Below are 22,903 nucleotides of genomic sequence, written 5' to 3'. Positions count from 1 at the left end.
TTTAATATACTTATCCTCACAACACTCCTGCAAGGTACTATTTCCTGCCATTTTACAGATAGGGAACTGAGGCACAGAGAGACTAGCCCACAGTGGAAGCTTGTAGCAGAACAGGAAATTGAATACTGGTCTCCTTAATCCCAGGCTAGCACCCTAGCCACTGAACTATCTTTTGTCTGTAGAAGCAGACCCTTTCAGGAGCCACAGAAAGGGAGCTCTACCACGATTGCTCCCAGCCTGTGGACCCTCACAATGTCAGAGAAAAAGGCCTGGAGTTTGGGACCTCTGCTTCCTCCACATCAGCTGCGTCTCTTCCAGAGACACCTCTACAAGGTTGGAAGGGAAAAGTTTCAAGGTTCCATCACTGGTTCTTAAGCTGTAATTTGGCAAGGACGTTTTATCTTTGAAACTATTCTTCCCAAGAGGAAGAACTGGGCTGTTTTAAAGATGTTGTCCTCCACTTCCTTTCCAGCTGTAGTTTGGAAGAATTAAAGGGATGAATAGCACAAAAGTGATAAAGATCCTCATATCCTTCCATGAATGTCATCATCCTTCAAAGAAGGGGAGCTTGGCTTTGGATCATGAAAAACTTGAACCAGAGAAGCAGGAGAGATTCTCCCCCTCTGACCTGTTTGAAACCATGGGGAAGAAGGTGTTAGCCACCATCAAGATCCAGTCAGAGAAAGAGGATAATTAGGCCATATTGCAAAAATAGGCCACAGTTATAGTGAAATAAGAGTGTCAACAAAACTGTCCCACTGTTTTAACTAAATCAGTTTAAATCATGCTTTTATTTAAACCTGTGTGACTTTCTCACATAGACATGGGCTAAGAGCTCAAAAGAATAACATTACTCACATATGAGATGATTTGCTCTATTCTCAGACCCTCATATAGGCAAAAAAGACCAAGATAAAGTTTGAGACAACAGTTCAGATAAGAGAGACATGGTGAGATTATTGGCAAGAAGTCTCAAAACCATAATTCGGGGATGTCAGTAACTCAGCCAGAGGTTATGGGTCTATTACAGGAATGGATGAGTGAGGTTCTGTGGCCTGCAGTTCTGGCAGGAGATCAGACTAGATCAGGGGTTCTCAAACTCCATTGCATCGCGATCCCCTTCTGACAACAAAAATTACTTCATGACCCCAGGACGGGGGACCGAAGCCTGAGCCCGCCCGAGCCCCGCCAAAGCCAGAGCCCCACCACCTCAGGTGGGGGGGCCAAAGCCCAAGGGCTCCAGCCTGTAACCTATGCCCCACCACCCAGGGTTGAAGCCCTTGGGCTTTGGCTTCAACCCTTGGTGGTGGAGCTCGGACTTTGGCCCCAGGCGGTGGGGCACAGGCTTCGGCTTCCACCCCAGCAAGTCTAATGCCACCCCGGCAACCCCATTTAAATGGCGTCACCACCCACTTTGGAGTCCCAACCCACAGTTTGAGAACCACTGGACTAGATGATCATGATGGCTCCTTCTGACCTTAAAGTCTATGAGTCTAAGAACAAGAAAGTCCTTTGCAGCTGAGGCCTGACCTGATAGGAGTAATTAACACCTGGAAGGAGGCATCATTCCTTGAAAGATAGAATTAGGGAGATCCTAATAGGGCGGCACCCACCTCTCACGAGCACACACTGGTTGAGTGCATGTGCCTGCAGTCTCTGATTTGTGGTGACCCCTGTTGGTGGGTTTCTCGGATGGGTTTTCAGTGACTCAGCCTCTGGCCAAGTTTCACACATGTATGTGAAACAGAACAAATCTCTTCTGGGGTATACAGTCTTTAACTTGTCCCAGCCCTGCTATGGCCTGTACCCCCAGGTTTCCTCCCTAAAGACACTGTCTTTCTGCAGCCTAACCTGGCCTCAGTCCTTACTCAGCCCCAGCAGCCAACCAGGAGCTCTCTCTTGCTCCCCCAGGCCCTGCCAACACTGAGCTGTCCATGGTCGTGCTGCTCTTTCAGCCAGCCAGGAACACAGTTGTCTCTCCTCTAGCTCCAGGCAGCAACGGATGACTCCAGCCCTGCAACTCTTTTTATGTGAGCCTGCTGGGCCCTGATTGGCTGCTCCCTTCAGCCTCCCTCATTGGCTGTTTCCGCACAACCACAGAGGCTGCTTGGAGGACTTCTCTTCTGCTCCTCTCTGGGACGGGGTGTGGTAGGACCCTCAGACCTCCAGCAGGGGGCCTCTGGGCCTAGTCCACCCCATCAGAGAGGTAAATAGATTATGAGTTTGAAAAAAACAGAATGTCCAAGCAAGCTAAGAAGGAGAGCTCCCAGGGAACCATTTACTTTGAAGAAGAATAACAATGGACAGTTAGGACTGTAGAGATCAGCTAAGGAATAGGTCAAATGTGGACAATGCATAGACAGAGCATGCTGTATAAGTAGGGCCCTACAAAATTCACAGTCCATTTTGGTCAATTTCACGGTCAGAGGATTTTAAAAATCATAAATTTCATTAGTTCAGCTATTTAAGTCTGAAATGTTGTAATTGTAGGGGTCCTGATCGAAAAAGGAGTTTGGGGGTACTAGCAGTACTGCTACCCTTACTTCTCAACTGCTGCAGGTGGTGGTGCTGCCTTCAGAGCTGGGCAGGTGGAGAGTGGGGGCTGCTGGCCGGGAGCCCAGCTCTGAAGGCAGAGCCACTGCCAGCAGCAGCAGCAGCAGCGCAGAAGTAACGGTGGCATGGTATGGAATTGCCACCCTTACTTCTGTGCTACTTCTGGCAGGGCGCTGCCTTCAGAGCTGGGTGTCCAGTCAACAGCCGCCATTCTCCGGCCACCCAGCTCTGAGGGCAGTGCAGAAGTAAGGATGGCAATACTTCAATCCCCCTAAAATAACCTTGTGACCCCCCTGCAACTCCTTTTTGGGCCAGGACCCCCAATTTGAGAAACACTGGTCTCTCCCATGAAATCCGTAGGGTAAAAGCACACAAAAGACCAGATTTCACAGGGGGAGACCAGATTTCACAGTCCGTGACGTGTTTTTCATGGCTGTGAATTTGGTAGGTCCCTATGCATAGGAATTGTTTCCTGCAAAATAACCAAGCTAATTCAAAAATATGTGATGTAATGTGTAGGAAATGCAATGACGTGTAAATGTATGCAAAGGGAGAGGGTTTCTGTGTAACTTTGGAGCTGTGATTTACTCTGCATCCACAACCCTGCATTTGAGGCTTATCAACTTAGCTTAGTGTTGCTGTATGCCAAATAAAGGAAACCTGAGTGACACAATCTGGAGTCAAGCTGAGTGTTTTGGATCCCAGAGAACTGTGCTTCCAGAACTGGACAAGTTGTTCTGGATAAGCAGAGTGGAAAAGGTCTTGGAGGGAATCCCTAATTCTGGAAGACACAAGTTGTAAGGAGAGATTTGTAGGTTATGGAACTGAAAGTAGTATGCCAATGTATCAGTCTGGGGCTACTGTGTATATCTGAACACCCTGGATGCATTCAATTTTGAGTGATTTTGGGGGTTTTGGAGAAAGAGGACTAATTTAACATCTAAGACAGTGGATGGACGGAAGAAACATTTTCAAAGAAAAAATTATTTGCAAGAAACTGAGCTTAACTGTGCTTCGTCGTGGCAACTAGGCTGTCTCAGTGCATTTGTTGCTAGTATCGAGGACTTCAGGCTATTTTTTTACTGTAATTTCATTTAAAAGTATACGTTAAATAAAACAATACACGTTTGACTGCTAGAGTGAGGAAAAGGCAATGTGTTTAACTACCTATTCTGCATCCCTGACTTTTGATTTTTAAGTGTTCTTTAGTTTATAACAGATTTTTTACTATGATGGAAGTTGTTGAATATCAGAGTATAGTCACCAAAGACCAGGAAGAACTCCAAACATTGAACAAAAAATTAAACATTGCCAGACTACATGCTCTAGTTCATAAAAACCTGTGCAGGAAAGGGAAACCCACGATTTTGCTCAGTACAATACTCATTAAATCTAAAACATGTATCTTATCATTGCAATATTACATTCTAGATCTAAGGAAATGTCTTACTTATCACAAGATAACAGCTCAATAAGAAGTGCTTTTCTTTAAAATGTAACCTGCTGTGCTGTAATAATGTGTGTTTCTGCTCAGGCTATGTGACACATTATGGTGAAACCATCACATTTTTGTCCTAATGCAGATCAGTCCACTGAGACCACAAAGACCAAAGAGCCAAGTTATCAATGTCATTGCAAGTGAAAGACGTTTTTCTGTCTCTCCGTCATCTCCAGCTTCTCAGTCAACACCACCTCCAATCACTCCAAGGACCAAACTTCCTTTCAATTTACCGTCCAGTAAGTTTTTTTTTTTAATGAAACTTTGTTCCTAAAATATTTTGTGCAGAATGAATTACATTTCAGCCTCCTTACTCTGAAATGTTTCAGAATCAACTGAACCACTTAAGTCAGATCAACAAGAGGATAATCCAATGTGTACATTCACATCATGAGGTATAAGTGTATTTTTGGGAGTTAACAGGTGTATGGTTGTTTAAGCTATATTATTACAGATGATGATTTCTGTGACTTGATCACTTGGTCATGTTTACATTTCTTACACGTTTTAATATAAGAATTAATTTAAAATAATGGGAATATTGTTAACTGACTCTCTCTCTCGTGGCTGTATTTCTCAAATCTTTTTAGAGATTTGGTGTAAAAAGTTCAGTGGCTGGAGTTTTGATTACTTTCATTTAATACCATCTTCTCTACCACTGTGTACATGTTTAAAAAAAAAAGTGGTATTTTTCCTAACACACACACAGGCAGGCCTTAATCCTGCAAAGCATTTCAGGCAATTTATAAGTGTTACAGTCAAATATTTCATCAACATCTGTTCCCAAAGATTCTCACCAGCATGCTCCAAGTTCTCTCTGTGAGTTTTACTGCCACTGACCATAAGATGTAGCTTGCAGATACATACTATAGTAAGGAATTTGCTCCTTAGGCCTGTGCTATGGTACACCTCTTGTGTTTGTCAAGTGACAAAAACTATTTTTGACTTTTTACTAAAACAAGAAAAATTGCTTAAAGAAATAAGTTTTCTGCTCCATTTCACAGTGTCATTTTTTAAAAATATTATTGTTTTATAAGTGCCTAAAGATTCATGCTGTGCTGGCTTCTGTAGAGTGCAAAGGTTGAAGGAACAATCTCCAGCTACTGTAGTTAGTACCTGAGATGGACTTTCCTTGTGTGTGTAGTAGCTACAAGACAGAATAGCTTGTCTTTTCCCTGCATTTCTCAGTGAATTCTTCTGTAAACTTTCATAGATTGGATTCAGTCTTCAAGAACTCGTATTACATAACTGAATGGAGTACAACTCCCATTTTGTGTACAAAGTTAGCTTCCACAAATTGCCTTGCAAAGTTTCCAGCTGTTGACACTTAGCTAAAAATCTCACTGGGCACTAAACTAATAAAGAAACAACATTTAGGAAATAAGTCCTTTTTTATGCATGTGCCTAACTTCTATTACAGATAACAAAAATTACAGATCTGGCAAGTTCACATTTGCTTTATTTGTTTTCTTTGATATTTTATTTTTAAATAAGCAAAACTTATTGGAAAGAATGTTGACACACAGCAAATTTATAAACCATAATCCAAGATTCCTGTATTCCACATAATTGTATCAACAGAATTCACTGTGTGTAGCAGAAGTGTGTTACAGAATCTGAGGGAGAGGGAGGCTTGTTTGTTTGGGTTGTTTCTACACATCCTGGTTGGAAAGATAACTTCAAAAAGGTGAATCAAGTGTAAATCAAGTGTTGCCTTCCTCAGTTTCCAGTGAGGCTGAAACAACAATTCTGACTAATATAAATTAATTTTCAGCAATCCAAAAATGACAGTCTTGCACATTGAAAACTGAAAATTTGGAAACATAACATAATCTGAATTACATTTCACAGGGGCTACTATGCTAATTATTTATTTGTTTTCATATTTAATAAAAACCTCCATTTTAAAAATGTTTCTGAAGCTATCACATAGTTTTGAGAATATTTCTACCAGATTGCTGCGGACTCTAGGACTTTGCTGCATTATTTAGGTGCAGCTTGCTACAGAGTACACAGAGCCTTGACCTTAATCATTCAAAGAATTATAGCTCTAACATTTTTAAAGAATTCCAGGATAATAGATAATTTTTTGTGAAGCAAGCTGGCTAAAAAGAGTTAATCTTATATTGAGCTATGAGAATAGTGCTTGCTTCTTGACTATCTAGGAGAATGAAAAGTACAATTTGATAATCTGTTCCACAGAATCAAAGAAGGTAGAGATGAAAAAGACTTAAGTCATCTTGTTGATCCCTGCCAGTTGAGAATTATTCCCAATGGCATATAGTAAATAAAATTAAGGGATACACAGACAACATTGGATGATGGTCATCTCAGATGACCTGCACCAGTACCCTGCACAATTGTAGCAAAAAGAAATTTAAATTAGACTTATTTACACTTAAATGTTCAGAAATCAAGATGAATTTAGGCTTTGGGAGAGGAGATTGGTAGGGGGTACATTGTCTTTGGGATATCACAAATAGACATACAATATTGAGGCAAACAGTTCCTCCCCAAATCGTAGCAGTGAAATGATGTGGTTTTGTTTAAATAACTTTTTGCTGCAGTAAGGTGACTTTTGGACATACTTGTGACTGCCATTCAGGTCAGATACTTATTTTATATATGTTAATGGTCTGCTAAGTGAAGTGCTGGGTTTGGTCCTCAGCTAAATTTGAACTTTGATTTTAAATGAAAAATAGAGTGTGTTGCAAATACTGTATGTATCAAAGCCCTTCACTTTGGGACGTATCCTGCTCCTTCTCTGTAAGTATGCAAAGCTATCTGGCAATGGAACTGGTGCGTCCAGGCTTTGGGGAGGCCAGGTAAGAGGTGCATACCCCCTACACAGTGGTAACTCAGATACTACAGGGGGAAAGTGTTATTTGGAAGAGGAGCAGGGATGTGGCTGGAATAAAATCTATTATGCAATTCCAGCCATGGTTGGGGGCCACTAGGAATTGTCAAGGCTATTCCATCTATTAAAATGAAGTTGTCTCCACAGGTCATCTCCTCTGCTGCTCCTTTGTTTGAGGAAAAGATTCCTTTTCTACCTCTTCCATGGATCTCCCCAGTGCCTATCTGAGATTCACAGGCTGAGCATGGGGAAGTAGATTTGGCCCTAAAGAAACAGAGAGCCAGGTCTTCTCATACTTTTAGCAAATACACTAAAATATTTTACCAGTAATTCCTGTATAAATAACTTGACCAGAAATTAAAATCAAATGAATTAAGAGTTTGAAATACAATTATAGCTACTAAAAATAATGTAAACATCAAAGGCATCTATTTTATTGAGGGGTACATGTGTGCTCTGTTTACGCAAAAGTTTCATTTTCTAATCAAAGTAAATTTGGTATTTAATTTAATTGATTGTTTTCCTCACCTTTAAGAATTAGCTCTTCTGTGAGAGCACTGAAACGATAAACTGCTATTTTTATGTTAATCTAAGTAAAAATATGTGTGTGCTTCATTAAGCAAAGTGTTTCTTAAACTTAAATTGTATGAATATGTTAGTTTTGTGTCTCGCTAACTCAGGGATTACAGTTGTGTACATTGACATTTTATAAGTAATATTCTGCTCTCAGTTACAATGGTTGAGTTCTGTTATAGTCACTGGAATTTCACCATTCTCACTGACCTCAAAATTTTGACCTTTTATCTTCTATCCACAATATTTAATATTTAACATGTACTATGCTATCATTTAATATACCTAGGAGGAGTCTTTAGTACACTTATATTTCTCTGTTAAAAGGCATAAATCTCCCACTTTAAGATGTTTATTTAGACATAATAAAATACTATTTAACTCTCTCTAGAATGTATGATTAAATGTGAAGGTTTTGAAATGTTCCTCTCAAAAACTACAGTTAGGGTTAAACATGTACATGTAGCTAGTTTAAGTTAAATATGGAAGAACATCAACCAAAGGAAAAACAGACACATCAAAACTGCATACACACACAAATCTTACTTCTGCCAAAGTTCTCCAAATGTTTCATTAAATCACTGTAGAAGTATCATTTTATTTAATTTATTACTGGTTTTTTGTATTAAATGTTGTTGTTAAGAAGACACATGGAGTATGAGTGTTATGGAACTTGATTTTTACCATGAAGAGACCGTCTTTCCCATCAGGAGCTCAAATGTCTAAATAGACACACAAGACCAAGCACCCTGGGCAATCTGAGAAACCTGTTTGAAGCATTAATTTTTTTGGTAATGAGTGGGTAATGCTATAGTCTGATGATGTGTTTAAGTATGTGTGGGCTTTGTAGAAAGTGGGTTTTGAGGGGTTTGTAAGAAGAGGTGGTGGGATGCCTGCTACTTTTGGATGTGGGAAGCCGTTCCAAGTGTAGGGAACAGAATGAAAGGAAGGATAAGAATGAGAGAAAAGGAAACAATGGGAGAAGTGAGGCAGAATTCATTCAGGAAGAAGTAGACAGATATGGGAACAGTGAAGCAGGCAGCCATAGAATTGCTCAGGTCCTTGAAGGAAATTACAAGTTTCGAGTTGAAGAGGCCATTGGAAGAATTTGAAAGTGATGGATGAGGGATATTTTTTTAGCTGATGTAGACTGAATGGACTAAATAGAGATGAAATGACAAAGAGATTTCAGTGATAAATGAATACAACTGTGTTGAAGCTAAAGTTGTACTAGTGAAGAAAATAGTAAGGTAGGCCATTTGGGAAAACCAGAAAAGAGAGACAGTGAGAATATTGCCAAATATTCTGCATTAAAAAAGAATCTGTGTAAACAAACCCTCCACCTGCTCAAGAAAAATCAGCCTTTAAGTGAAAACGGTTTCCGCAATTTATAAACAAAATGATGTATTATAAGAAGGGCTTTATCAGTGCTCATTCCTCTGGCAGAGCTCTCGCTTAAACCAGTGGAAGATTTGCCTGTAGAAGAATGGCTGAATATGTTCCTGTGGGTGAAATTTACCTGTGAGAAGGGCCAGCACAAGACCTATACACCACTTAGGCCTTCAAAACAAGACTTAAATAGAAGTTAACTCCTGCTTAGGCCTAGTTCTGATCATCTTCACTAGGGTAAATTTCACCCTGTTAATGATTGTTCTCTACCTTCTGTGAGTAAATTAAAAAAAAATTTGTTGTATATACTCTAGGTTTATAATGTTGGTTATTTAAACAACTAATGACTCATAATTTTATATAATATATAATATAATATTATATAATTTTGCCAGAAGCTGGGAATAAGCGACAATGGGATGGATCGCTTGATGATTACCTGTTCTGTTCATTCCCTCTGGGGCACCTGGCATTGGTCACTGTCGGAAGACAGGATACTGGGCTAGATGGACATTTAGTCTGACCCAGTATGGCCATTTTTATGTTCTTATGGTGCTCTGGATTTTGAAAGTTTTCAATAGAGATTTGTGGTTATTTATGGATTTCTTTAGTGCATTTAATTTTTAAAAGTCTAAATTTCTAAAAGTAGAAAAGTAAATAAAGCTTTGCTCTGTTATGTTCTGTGTATACTTTGGAAAATTACTCACATCACATTTTCAATACTGTACAACCCATAGACTCAGAGGTTACAGCTGAGAAAATTTTATTTGTTTTAAATGATCTGTGAATATCAGCGAGTGAAATCTGAGACAAGGGACAATGTTGTACAATTTCCTTTTTTATTAAACAGTGAGAGACCTTGTAGTGTTGATACAGACGGTACACTTAAAATTTGACCTACCCTGACACAGTGATCCTTACTTTCATGATTCCAGCAGTTTCTTTTTCTTTTCTTTTTTTTAATTTAAAAGCTATTGTTCCATGAGCAGCAAATAATTATACAGTCTATGAAATGAAGAGTGAACAAATGGATGCATGGGCACTATCTCTATCATAGCATTAATGCCTGAAGAAACATTCTGCATCTTAAGATTGATTTAAGTGATCCAGAGGCTTAAAGAAATGTTAATTTTTACAGATCTGGAGCTGAATGGGGTGTCTAGTTTGGAAATGGCAGACATTCCTCCTCCTTTGCCTCTCAAAGGTAGCATTGCAGATTATGGAAATCTCATGGAAAATCAAGAATTGATTAGCCCTACAACACCCCCCGCTGCACATCAAAGGGTAAGTCTTAGAGGTACAAATGATTTTCTGCTAGTTTATTTGCAACATTATACTGGCCAAGAACATAAAGTTCTATGTAATGCTGATAGCAGACATGTATGCCTCCAAATGATTTCTACTACTACAGAACAGTGTCTTAATCAGGGCGTGAAGGAATGTAGTGGCTCATTCTAAATGACTTGTAATAAAGTTAGATTCATTCTGGAGAACTAAATATAAAGCAAAACACTGTTAAATGTGTTAGCAAGGGAGCTTAAAGTGACAGGATGTAGTCTCAGCAGCAAATTAGTTTTTATACTCTTATACAATTCTATTTCAGGAGAAAAAATTAAGTATATTTCTGACAGCTTTACATTTTTGAGTTCTGTGTCATTTCCTATATAGGCAACCACAGTTGCCCCCTGAAAGGAGCAGATCCCTGAAACATTTTTCATCATAAACATATTTTTCAGATTCAGGCAGGGGAAGATACTTTTTCAGCTTTCTTATTTTCCAAAAGTCACTAGAATATAGTGCAGCTATTAAAAATATTTTGGTTTTCAAAAAATCTTCAGCACTTTTGGAGAAGGCTATCATTTGGCCTTTTAAATGTGTAACTTTTTAGAAAAGAGATATACAGTTTTATGCAGGAATGTTTCCCTGTTCAAATTCCTAATGATAATTTTTCAGTTTGCTTATCAGAGATATGCACAGATTTGTCTGAGTTAAAAAAATAATTCTGAAATTTATTCTTCAAATAATTTGTTTTTAAAAAAGTTAAGTGAAACTTGATCAAGTCTGGAAGAAAAGTTAGGTGGAAAGTTCCCTATTTTTATAGATGAAGAATGTGGTTTACAAGTCACTACAGGCCAGATTTTTGAGACGGGCTGAGCAACTGGAGTTGTTCATACTCTCCACTTCTGAAAATCAGGCCCTGAGTGACTTCCCAAAGGTCATGCATGAAGTCTGTGGTAATTCTGGAAATAGAACCCAGATTTTCTGATTCCCTGTCTTGTGCCTCAACCGCAAAGCTAATTTAATATGATCATCAATTCTGTGGACAATTCTGTGGACTTGGAATTTATTCAAGTACAAACAGGAAAGAAACATGCCATAATAGCTAAAGCACAGGTCTGAGAGTAATAAGGTAAGGGTTCTATTCTGAGACTTTGCCACTGACTTGCTGAGTGATCTAGGACAATTCACTTAACATTTTGCCTCAGTTTTTTTATCTTTAAAATGGGTATCATAACACTGTGCTTCATTGAGACTTTGTGGTTTTACACATTTTTTACAGTCCTCCAGAATGTTTTCTGTCTTTTACTCTAGTTTGCCAAAATGTCCAGATCCCTGACAACCAGTTTCTGAGGGAGCTCAGGATTTGAACACAACCTGAAAAGTTAATCAAAAATATGTTCTAAATCCTTAGATAATAAGCTCCTGAAATTTTATAAGACAACAACTGAGTGTTTGGCTCTTCATCTAGACTTCATAAACTCTTCAAGAGCCAAGAATCCGGGTGAATGAACAGTGACAAAGTCTGTGAGGTAGATTTGAAAACAGATTTGACACAAAACTAGCGGGATTATATTTCATATAATTTAAGAAATTCATACAATGTAATTTAATGTAATTCATACAATTTTATAGCAATGATTGCATTTATTACACTTTGTACTTGGACCCCAGTGAAATTATCAAAAGCAAAATGTGAAGACTGATGTAGAGCATGAAGATGACCAGTCAGGTATGCTCTTATAACTTTTATGACTGAACCCCCACAATTTATGGTTACAGGCTATGGTATTTCATAAATAAATAACCGTCTTGATTATCTGTCTAGTAAACGGATTAGTTTTAAATTATCTATTCTTAGCATCAATAAGGACAAACCATTGAAAAGTTCTGGAGATAATATTATCCCAATTGCTTTAAAAATGATACTACAGAATGGGAAAGATCTCACTGTGTTAGAATTAAGTACTTGGCTCAATACTGGTTGCCTTGAAGTCAAACATGAAAAAGCTTCAGCGAACAGAAAAAGGTACATTGACAAATGTATCAAGAAATGGGCATATCGTTCTGAGTACTTTAGGTCTAACTGCTGCCAATAATCATTTATGGTGCTTGAGATTTTTATTTTTTTATGTTTAGATTATTTGGAATCCATTGTTAAACTACCTTGCTTAAGTCTTTTTATTCCAATAATCTTCTAACTATAATGTTTTGATTGTTATCTTGTTCGTTGTAATTTTTAAAATATTAACTAGAATATCTATATACATATTCATTCTTGCATTGTGTGATTTGTTCTGCTACAAAAATTCTGAATAATATACATGAACATGAAAAAGAATCCTTGGACTCTTGCAAGGATTATTATTACATCAAGGCATTCCTCTAGGCTGTTGTCCTCCTTCACAGGTTCGTGTACATCTTCGCATACAAAATAACTGCCTCTTTAGCATTCACAGTCAAAAGGGAAACTCAAATTAAATAGACAAAGGAGCACTTACATTTATAAATATTGGCTATAATACTTACTATTCACAGGATAATAGTTTTTATGAGAAGATTTCCATCAATCCAGCAGCAGATACAGAACTTGACAAAGAGTATGGCAAAGAAGGAAGTGGCGGTGCATAATAAAAGAATGAAAACAAAACATTTGTTAATGATGACGATAACATTTATTTTGACTTTTTGAGATTCTGATGCATCAGTAACATTTGGACTGGAATCCGTTTTGTATATAGTTAAAATCTGTTTATAGTGAAGTAATCCAGTGTTTGCATGTTTGTATGTTGCATTGCAGATTATTTTATTCCTTGTATGTGAAGAAAATGATTATAAGAAGGTTTTACTGTGTGCTGTCCTCATTTAGCCATAGAAAACCAGGTGAGATTAGCTGGAAGCTGAGTTAAGTATCAGGGGCAGATCCTCAGTTGATGTAGGTTGTCATAGCTTTATTGACTTCAGTGGAGCTATGACAATTTACATCAGCCGAGGATCTGACTCTAGGAGTTCATTTTCACCTGTAAAGCCCTAAATGGCCTGCATTAGCTTACCTGAGAGATTCTTTCTCTCTGAGATTCACTGCAGGGGCCCTGATGCTACATCCCTTTCAACAGAATGGGCTGCTGGCAGAGCAGTCTCCATAATAGCCCTGGAGTTTTGAAATGTCCTCCTACCCCTGGCCTGAAATAGCTCAGAATAGCTGACTTTCAGGGCACGTTACAGGATCTGTTTGTTTCACCAGGCTTTTGAAAAGAACTAGGGGAAAGTGAAGAACTAGCACACGTGCTCATACCTTGTGTATGGCAAAGGAATACTTGCCTCCAATTTCAGGGCTGTCTATAGCATAGGCTTTCCTTGTAGCAAAGGACCTTCTGTGTTTCTCTCTGCCAGACTCTCTTATACATCATCATCTGGCACTGACTGCATTAACCTTGAGTGCATCAGCATCATCAACATCACTTGCTTCATTGTCCCCTTGGTTCTTCCTGCATCTTCCATGCAGCCCTCAACAGCAGCTCTTGCCTTCTGCCTTCCAAACACCTTTAGGACCCCACCAAAACCTCCACTAACACCATCTGGAGCTGCTCTTCCATTCACTAGGAGAGCTATATCTTCTCCTCTTCAGACTCTGACCACGACAGATCTATGTTTCCTCCATGGTCCTTCAGCTCTCCATACAGGTCACGTTCTAGAGACACCTGGACCAGGGAACTTGAACAGTATCCTTACAAAAGAGTCTCCAGTAAGGTACCCACTACCATGGGCAATACAAAGATTGGAATACCCTCCTGAGCCTTATTGGGCATCTTGAACTGTTCCAAGAGCATCTAGATCTGCATCAGAATCTCAATCTAGGAGGAGTCACCTTCTCCTATACCAGCCTCATCCATGTATATGACAGCATGCCAGGTTTCACCTCAGAAGTCTGCAGGCCTGGCTTCACTCAGTACATCTTCCAAGCAGATGTTCTCTGGACATGCTGATTTGCGTACTTCCACAGCTGCTTCAATCCCCGGATTGGTTGTTGGATCCTGAGACTATATGCAAAGGGGTTCCTTTTCTGCTGGAATCAACTGTGACTGTTGTAACAGACATGTTCACCAAAGCCTGGGGGGGCTTATCTGGGTCAATTTAAGGCTTAAGCACTTCAGAATCCTCAGGATGTTTCATTCTATATAAATGTGCTAGAGCTTTGAGCTATTCATTGGGCCTGAGAGATCAACCACAGGGGATCGAGTGGTTCAAGTTCTCGCAGACAATACCATAGTTTTGTTTTAGCTGAACAAGCAGGGAGGTGTAAGGTCATATCAGCTGTGCCAGGTAGCAATCCATTTGTTGAGCTTTTGTATAAAGAACAATATCTCACTAAAAGCTTTTAACCTTCCAGGAGTGAGGAACGCTGTTGTGGATTCCCTCAGCAGGAACTTCATAGACCTTCTGAATAGTCAATAAGAAGAAACATTCTGCACCAGATCTGCCAACTGTGGGGATACCTGGTAAAAGACCTCTTTTGCAACCAATCTGAACGGCAGATGCAAGAGATTCTGCTCCAGGGCAGGTCACAGCCCACGTTCCATGACAAATGCTTTTCTCCTCTCATAATGGAGAAATCTGCTGTATGCATTTCCTCCAGTCACTTTCATTCTGAGGGTGAATGACAAGACAAGCTTAATCTTTGTAGTGCCTGCCTGGCCAAGACAGTATAGGTTATGGACCTAAATCAACTCTCCATTTAGCCACCTGTTGTTTTACCCTTGGTTGAGGATTTCCTGTCTCGAGACCAAGTCATGTCTCTACATTCCAACTCAGTCTCCCACCTTACAGCCATAAACCTCACCTTCCTGTTGGACCAATGAAGAGACACTCTGCTCCCAAGATATCCAGGCCATTTTGGTGAACAGCAGAAAGGATTCCTCTAGAGCCACATATGCAATGAAATGGAAAAGGTTTTCGGACTGGGTGGAATCTCACCATTTATTCCCAGACTGTACAGAGATGAGATATATACTTTACTAGCTACTACCCCTATGCATATGAAATCCTCTGGTCTCTCTGCCAGGTCAGTGTGCATCCACCTTGCATCCTCTCTGCCATACACCTTTCATTGGATAGGTTACCTATTTTTTTGCATCCCTTGGTTTCCAGATTTTTAAAGAGACTTCTTAACATGTGCCCTCCTGTGTCCAATCCAGTACCTTCATGGGACCTGAATTTAGTATTGACCTGCTTGATCGATAGTACTGTCCTCCCTTTTAAACCTTTAATGACAACATCTCTGTTGCTGTTGTCAATGAAAACAGAATTCTTAGTAGTGATTATCCCTGTGAGGAGATTCCCAGAGGCTCAGGCACTTTGTGCAGGAGGATCAGCTAACTTTTTCACAAAAACAAGGTCTGTTTTAGGCCACGTCTTAAGGTGGCATCAGCATTGCACCTAAATGAGACAATTCACCCTCCCAGTATTCTCTTCCAAGGCTGAAGAAAAACCTCAAACTTTGGATGTTTGCAGGGCTTTGGCATTTTACCTGGACCACACAGATCCTCTCCTAGACTCTTTGTAATCTATGCTGAAAGGATCAAATGACAACCTGTTACAGTGCAGCATATTTCACATTGGATGTCAGACTTCCTCAAGCTTTGCTACAATCTTGCTAAGGTCTCTCCTCCATCAAAGATAATGGCTCACTTTATTTGGGCTCACTCCTCTTCAGCTTTTTTGAGCAACATTCCTGTATTGGACGTTTCCAAAACAACAACATGGACATCAGTGCCTTTTCCAGACACTACGCTATCACTCAAGTTTCCTAAAATGATGCCCACTTCATCAAGACAGTGTTGCAGTCTCCAAATAATTCAACGTTCCACTACCTGTTAGGAAACTGCTGGCGAGTCACCTGCAGTGGAATGTATATCTGCACAATCACTCAAAGGAAAAAAAACAAACCGCAATCACCTTCAAGATGTGTTATGCATATTCTATGACCCTACCACTTTCCCCACTATTTTGAGTATTAGCTTCTGGCAGTACGAAGGAATGGAGAGGAAAGCAGTGATCATGCCCCTTTATACTCTTGGCTCAGCATATGAGGCTAGTGAAGGCACATGCTGGCAAAAGTCTCCCACTTGAGTGCGTGATTGGGTGCACGTACACCCGCAGTAGACTGTATATGTGTATGATGCATCTCAAAGAACAACAACAACTGTACAGGTAAGTAACCATTTTTTGTGTGTTTTCACCTAGCTGAGACAATATAATCTTCTTAATGACTTAATGGCCAAATCAGCACTATACAGTACAGTATTTTAAACGTAACAGACTTACAGATATTAGGCCAAATATTCAACTGGTGTAAATTGGTGTAGCTCAATTGAAATCAGTGGAGCTATACAGACTTATACCAGCTGAAGATTTGGCACATTGTCACATTTTAATTATGTGAGTATTATATCCTGATGAATTTTTGCTATGTGTCATTTGTTTCTATAGATAAATAAGAAACATGCTGCTGTTTATGGATTGTGTGACTCAGCGCGACTGTAAAAATAATAGTAAAAGAAGATAATGAATTTTTGACAACAGTGCTGGAAAATTGTTGCACAACACTATGTAGCTTATGTCCTGATTACTTTTCATTCACACAATTTATGGTTTATTAAGTAAATCAGTTAATTCTGAAAAGTGAAGTATTCCTGATCAGATCTTAGAAGCTAACCATATATCTTGCTATTCAACTCCAATAAAATAAGAATACAGGAACTCTTCTCTTTTACGGTTCCACAAGGTTTCGTTGCAGAATTCAGTTTGTTTGTTTTATACTGCTTTCTGAGCGACAAAAACCCTTCACTCATCATATTCTTCTTTTCTGTAGATTAAGAATTTTTTTTGTCTTTTTTAATTCTTATTTTCTGTGTATACGATGTTTTGTGCTCTATTTCTACAAGAGAGTGAGGAGAAAGGAGAGATTTTTAAATTTGATTACTCCTTTTTGCACAGGGGAAAACCAAACAAATGGGAGCAATTTAATATTTGAAATGGAAAGGACAAAATGCTTGTATTTTCCAGATGTGCCTTTTTATAAGGTTCCAGTTTCTCCTGAGGTACATGTGAGTCAGGGAATCTGCCGAAAATAGGTTCTAATGTGCACTGGCAGACTCTATCTTTATCTCAGAAAGAAAAGCAATCTCCAAGAATTGAAGGACTCACTATTACCACTGAAACATAAACATGAACTCGGTAGAGCACCTTTAATTAAATGTAAATACAGGGAAATTTGATCTTGTATTTCAGAAATGTTCTATGTGGAATTGTTTTGAGTACTGGTGATATCACTGTTGTGAGTGTAGTGATCATTTTCCCAGTTTCATTTTGCCATCATTTATACTGTAGCTGAGTAAAAGAAAAGACTGGTAAGCTCTTAGAGTAGTGACCAAATTTGTTTTTGTACCAATTCATATTGGCTGTTAAGTTTTGTCTGTCTGATTTGAATTCTTAATAGTGCTGCCTTGGCATCATTCAGTGTTCTACTAATATATTCAATGGTAGCTTATATAAATGAATGAGTGCTAAATTTAGCCCACATTATAATGGAATTTGTAAATTCAATTATATTAATTATCCACCTATCTCTGTTGTTTCTTTTCTGGCTAATTTACTTGCAGGATGTGACCGCTTTCACATAATATGCATGTTTTTTATGGCTAGTATATTTAGCCCATCCTCATTGTGTTTTCAATATATGCTCTTCCCTATTATGTCTTCAACTCTATTTTATGATAATTGATCATTTGATTTCTATGAGTGATGATAATACGAAAAAACCCACTGGTTTGATTAAGGACTTTGATCTGTAAAATTGCCAATTACTGCCAGTTTAAAGTTAATTTAATTCAAAATGGCTCTTTGTAAGTTATGTGATCAATAAAGTTAAAGTAGTTTTCCTTTATGACAAATATGAAGTTAAAATGCCTGTGAGGAAAATATACTAAGAAATATTAAGTCATTTTTTGTGACGTTCCATAAAGTTTTTCAGAAAGGATATACAGTTTATTTTGTTAGTAGGAAATTAAAATCTTTTGGTTTGGGATTTTTTTTTAATGTTTTACTAGTGATCTGCAGTTTCTGTGTCTGATGGTCTGGGCCATTAAGTGTTCATTTTATAGCTATAGAGTAATGTTGCCAAAATTTTCAAAACTGGATCTCTAACATCAGGTTCTTAAATCCATATTTAAGTACTTCAATAGAACTGCCCTGTTTTTCAAAAGTGCTAAGATCTGCAGATCCCAGTGGAATTTGAGTCCTTCTAATAATCAAGCCACTTTTATTCAAGTGCCTAGGTATGGCTTCAGGAGCCTAACTTTAGACACCTACGTTCAAAAATTTTGGCCGGATAGGAGTGAATAAACTTAAAGCTTCAGACCGTCAGACCTGGAAACTGAAAGTTACTAGCAAAACAGAAAAAAATCCCAATTTTAAAAAAAAAAGTTTCATGTTTAACCAAAAATTAATTCTAATTGAACCTGTGTGTTCTTCGCATTAAATAGTATGTTGACTTGATCTTCTGATACAGAGGTCACTGAGAACTGTATTTGAATGTAAATCAGGAGCAAATTATACATCATTTGTGAGACAAATACTGAAAATGAATGTTGCTCCAAGCATTATTTTAATTAATCATATAACTAATGCAGCAATGCTGTTTATAGAATAAAAGCTTTACTGAACAATCTAGCTATTCCCTGGAAAGACATATTGTAAATTTTATCTGGACTGTGCATATGAAATTCCTCATATGTGTAGGGGAGAAATGCCATCTACCTCCTTTTGCGGCAGCCAGGAGGCTCGGGCAGGACTATAGGAACAAAGACTTTGTATGCCAAATCACCACTGAATACCTGAGAGAGAGCTCCACTCCTCCAGCAGCCAGAAAGAGGAGATGAGGCTTCAGATTTGACACCTAACAGGCAGAGACTGATATGAAAGACATTTCTCTTGAGTTAGGATCCAAGAACGGTGCTTTAGCAGGAATCCAGTACCCTTCCTAGCTTGTGTAGGGAGCTAGGTTTCACAACCAGTCATTCCTTGTTTCTGGGTTTCAGCCAGTATGTAGACCCTCCCTCATCTTTTGTATCTGCCTATGGCTAATAGAGGGCTGGTAAATACTTCAAGCCCTGTGTTTAACTCTGTTTGCTGCTGTCTTAAAATATAGCCATGAAATGGACCTTAAATTACCTTAGAAGTACTTTTCCTCTACTCCCTGACATTTCTGCTGGCTCTCAATAAGTAAATTGAATGTTTCAATATGAGCAGACATATCAAGCATAGCTCTAGGGCTTACCCTGCCCCAAATGAATGGAGGGAATTATGTGAAATGGCAGGGAGTCATCTAGAACCACTAGGTTTTTGTATCTCAACATACGGCTTCTTTTCAAATAATGTAATTTCACATGGTCTATCCATGATGTTCTCATAATAGCATGAGTGTGTAACTATGATTTAGAAATAATGAACTGCCTTCTAATAAAAATAAGGTCTTATTTACAATGAATTCTAGTAACTAAACCAATCTATAAATGGAACCGTGTGAAGTAGAAATGAAACCCCAATATCAAGATTCCATGTACAGTACATGCAATAAAAGGCTAAGCTATTTCAAACATTTGAATTGTTCCCATGGCAGTGATCAAGAAACTTGGCAAACTCACAGTGTGTATTGTAATTTAAAGTATTAGTATGTGGCTAACGTTTTTATAACCATTTGTTTGGAAGCGTGTCGGATAGCAATCTAATAAAGTATAACAAGAATGGGTTAAGGAAACGGGGGGCATATAAAATGAGTGTAAACGGCAAAAAGAATAGGAAATAGCTGAGAAACCACAAAAGCAAAGGTGGGTCTTGTCTTCACCAGCAGGGGAAGGATGATTTGAACCGAAAAACAATACTTAGTGGGTGTAACACTGCAGTATAACTTCCAGTGCAGTGATTGAAAAGCTGTAATGATTTCATAGCCAATATGCTGTTTAAATCTAGCCTGAAAACGGTGTATGAACAAGCCTGCAATGTCCTTGTATTCTTTCAGCAAGATGAATTTTTGTCATCATACATCTTGAATTTTATGAAAATAAATCATTTGACTTCCATGATCAATTGGAATACTTGTTTGTATTTGTCCTTTCATTCACTTCTGAAGCAAACAGACAGCCCTGTTGTATAATTTCCTATAATGTAGGGGGATAATTTTTGGTAATGTTTTTCATCAACTCAGAATGTTATTTTGAATAATGTTGAAGATTATCGAGATCTGATAATAACATGAAAGCCATTTATAATCTGTTTAATCTATTCCTTTTTCTTTTTTAGCATGGTGCTTTTTCTAAAAATATAAAATATAAAAAGAAAAAAGACGAGACAAGAAGTAGAGCTGTAATTCAATGTACTTTTTAAACCATGTAGTGGTTGGGGCGACAGCAGTTAGTACAGGCTGATAATCAATATGATATAAAGTATAGGGATATAAAATTTGACAAGTTCTTTCAGTAGACTTTTTCTGAAATATTGAGATAGTTAATCAATAACTCTTGAGAGACTTGTTATTGTCAGCAGTAAAAATTAGGTTATAAGTGAAAAGCTAGAAGCAAAACTGTATTCATAATGGCAAAGTTTGAGAGGAAGGTTTCAGGAATAAAACAGATAAAGTTTCACTCCCCTATCTGTCACAGCAGTATATGAAATCATACATGAACAACCACTTCATCAAAATCAGTTCATCAGTAACATATTCTATTCAAAATTCATTTTTTCTAGCACCTGCCACCTCCATTACCCAGCAAAACTCCACCACCGCCTCCTCCAAAGACTACTCGAAAGCAAACATCTGTTGACTCTGGGATTGTCCAGTGAACAAGAAAGCATTTCTCCAAAGAAAAAGCTGTAATATTTCATTTCCCTAAATATTTTAAGGTATATAACGGTTACCTCATTCACGCCTGTAGTGTCTAATGTTTAGTGAAATGATTCTAACTCTGAATGGAACTCATTTGTAACAGTAAATCAGTTTTCTAAACAGATCATGCCACTGGAATAAAGCTGTCACAGGATAATGGTGACCAATTGTTTGGGAGGAGCTTGCGACCTATTTTCAAAGCAAGGGGGCATTTGTCAACTGACAATACACTATTCCCTATTCCAGAACATTTTGCTTTGTCATACCAAACTACTTAACAGAAAACAGAAATGGATACTGGTGTGTAAAAATGACAGTTGGGCATTATGGGCCTGATCCCAACGCCTATGGAAGTCCGTGAGACAGGGCCGGCTCCAGGCACCAGCTTTCCAAGCAGGTGCTTGGGGCAGCATTCAGAATGGGGCGGTCGTCCGTGTCCCGCGGCGGCAATTCAGCGGCGGCGGCAATTCAGCGGCGGCGGCAATTCGGCAGCGACTGCTTGGGGCGGCAAAATTGGTAGAGCCGCCCCTGCCGTGAGAATACTCACATGGATTTCAGTGGGCATTGTATTGGGCCTAATAACAATACTAAGAAGCAGCATTATGATGGCTTCAAATAACAAACGTGTTCAGCGCATCACACATTCAGAAACCTGATTTTCCGGTAGCCTTTTTAATTGCTCTGTGTTATAAATAAGCTGATTTCTGATGATTTCTGATTTCTTTTTTAAAACTTTCGTTATTGGTTAGCTGCTCCTCCTTCTGTCTGATACCATTTTAAACTAAGATAACTTTAGCTACTGAACAGGCACTAATTTATAGGAAAAGAAACCAAGTATATGAATATGGGACCTGATGTGATTCTACAACTGAACAGTTGAACATAAGAACGGGAAGAGCTTTTTTTTTTTTAATGTGTAATATTTTAGGTGGATTAGGACAAATTGAATGTTATCTTTTTGTCCTTGTGTCATCATTTTGTACAGAAGTTTGTATATATGATGGTTCTTAGAATGTTTTTAATTTTTGCTGCCTGCTTTTCATATAATAATGATTTAATGTATCTGCAAATGATTCCTTATATGTTTTTAATTTTAACTGCTGGAAGTGTATAAATCGCTAACTTTTTATTTTTTTCAAAAATTGGCATCTGAAAATATTGGACAATGATAAGGGAAAAGAAAAGGAAAGTCACTTTTTTTTTTTAATTCTTCTGTGGTTTTTATTGCCCTCAAACTATATATTTTTTACTATATACAATCTTTATAATCTTATAGTGGATTGTTTTAAATACATCACTGACTCAAAAAATTAAGGATTATTTTTTAAAAAAAGGTTTGTCAAAGAAAATAAATGTATTTACTTGATATATTTTTCATCCTTTTTACAGAAGTGTTATTAATTTCAGGAGCTGCTTTATTAAATGTCTGTACTTTTAATTTTCTGAAATGCAGATTTATAACAAGAATAATTTGAACCCACCTCTGATAAATCCTACATTCTTACCCTATTACTTTATAATAGTTACATAACTTGTTTATGATGCATATATGTAGTGTTGAAATAAATAAGAATTTCAACACTATGAAGGTGCATCTTTTGTATGCCATTCACATTGCGTTTGACAGCCTATTTCAATTTTAAAGCCATTGTTGTATAAACAGCACATAAAATAGCTCAGTTTTACGTGGCGCTTTAATGCTTGCTTGGTGCCAACCAGACAAAATAAAAGGCAGAGACACGACTTATGGAGCAGTAAAGCAACAACTTCATTAAATATACAGATAGTCCTTGTCACTCTAACAGCTCAACTG

General features: G+C 38.2%; 1 protein-coding gene across 2 annotated transcripts in view; it reads left to right on the top strand.

The window, feature by feature from the left end:
* DOCK1 (dedicator of cytokinesis 1) overlaps window positions 1-22,566 on the top strand; it is a 551,011-nt gene extending 528,445 nt beyond the window's left edge. For both annotated transcript variants that reach the window (XM_073354059.2, XM_073354058.2), the window contains exons 50-52: window positions 4,137-4,290; window positions 10,009-10,154; window positions 20,952-22,566. In XM_073354059.2, coding sequence (XP_073210160.1) covers window positions 4,137-4,290; window positions 10,009-10,154; window positions 20,952-21,047 — 396 coding nt within the window. In that variant the 3' untranslated portion in view covers window positions 21,048-22,566. The remainder of the gene's footprint in view (window positions 1-4,136; window positions 4,291-10,008; window positions 10,155-20,951) is intronic.
* The last annotated feature ends 337 nt before the right edge of the window (window positions 22,567-22,903 follow it).

This window comes from Lepidochelys kempii, chromosome 7, assembly GCF_965140285.1.
Source record: "Lepidochelys kempii isolate rLepKem1 chromosome 7, rLepKem1.hap1, whole genome shotgun sequence".
NCBI classification, from domain to species: Eukaryota; Metazoa; Chordata; order Testudines; family Cheloniidae; genus Lepidochelys; species Lepidochelys kempii.
Note: the sequence above shows the minus strand (reverse complement) of the source record. Positions and strands in the feature narration are given on the sequence as shown.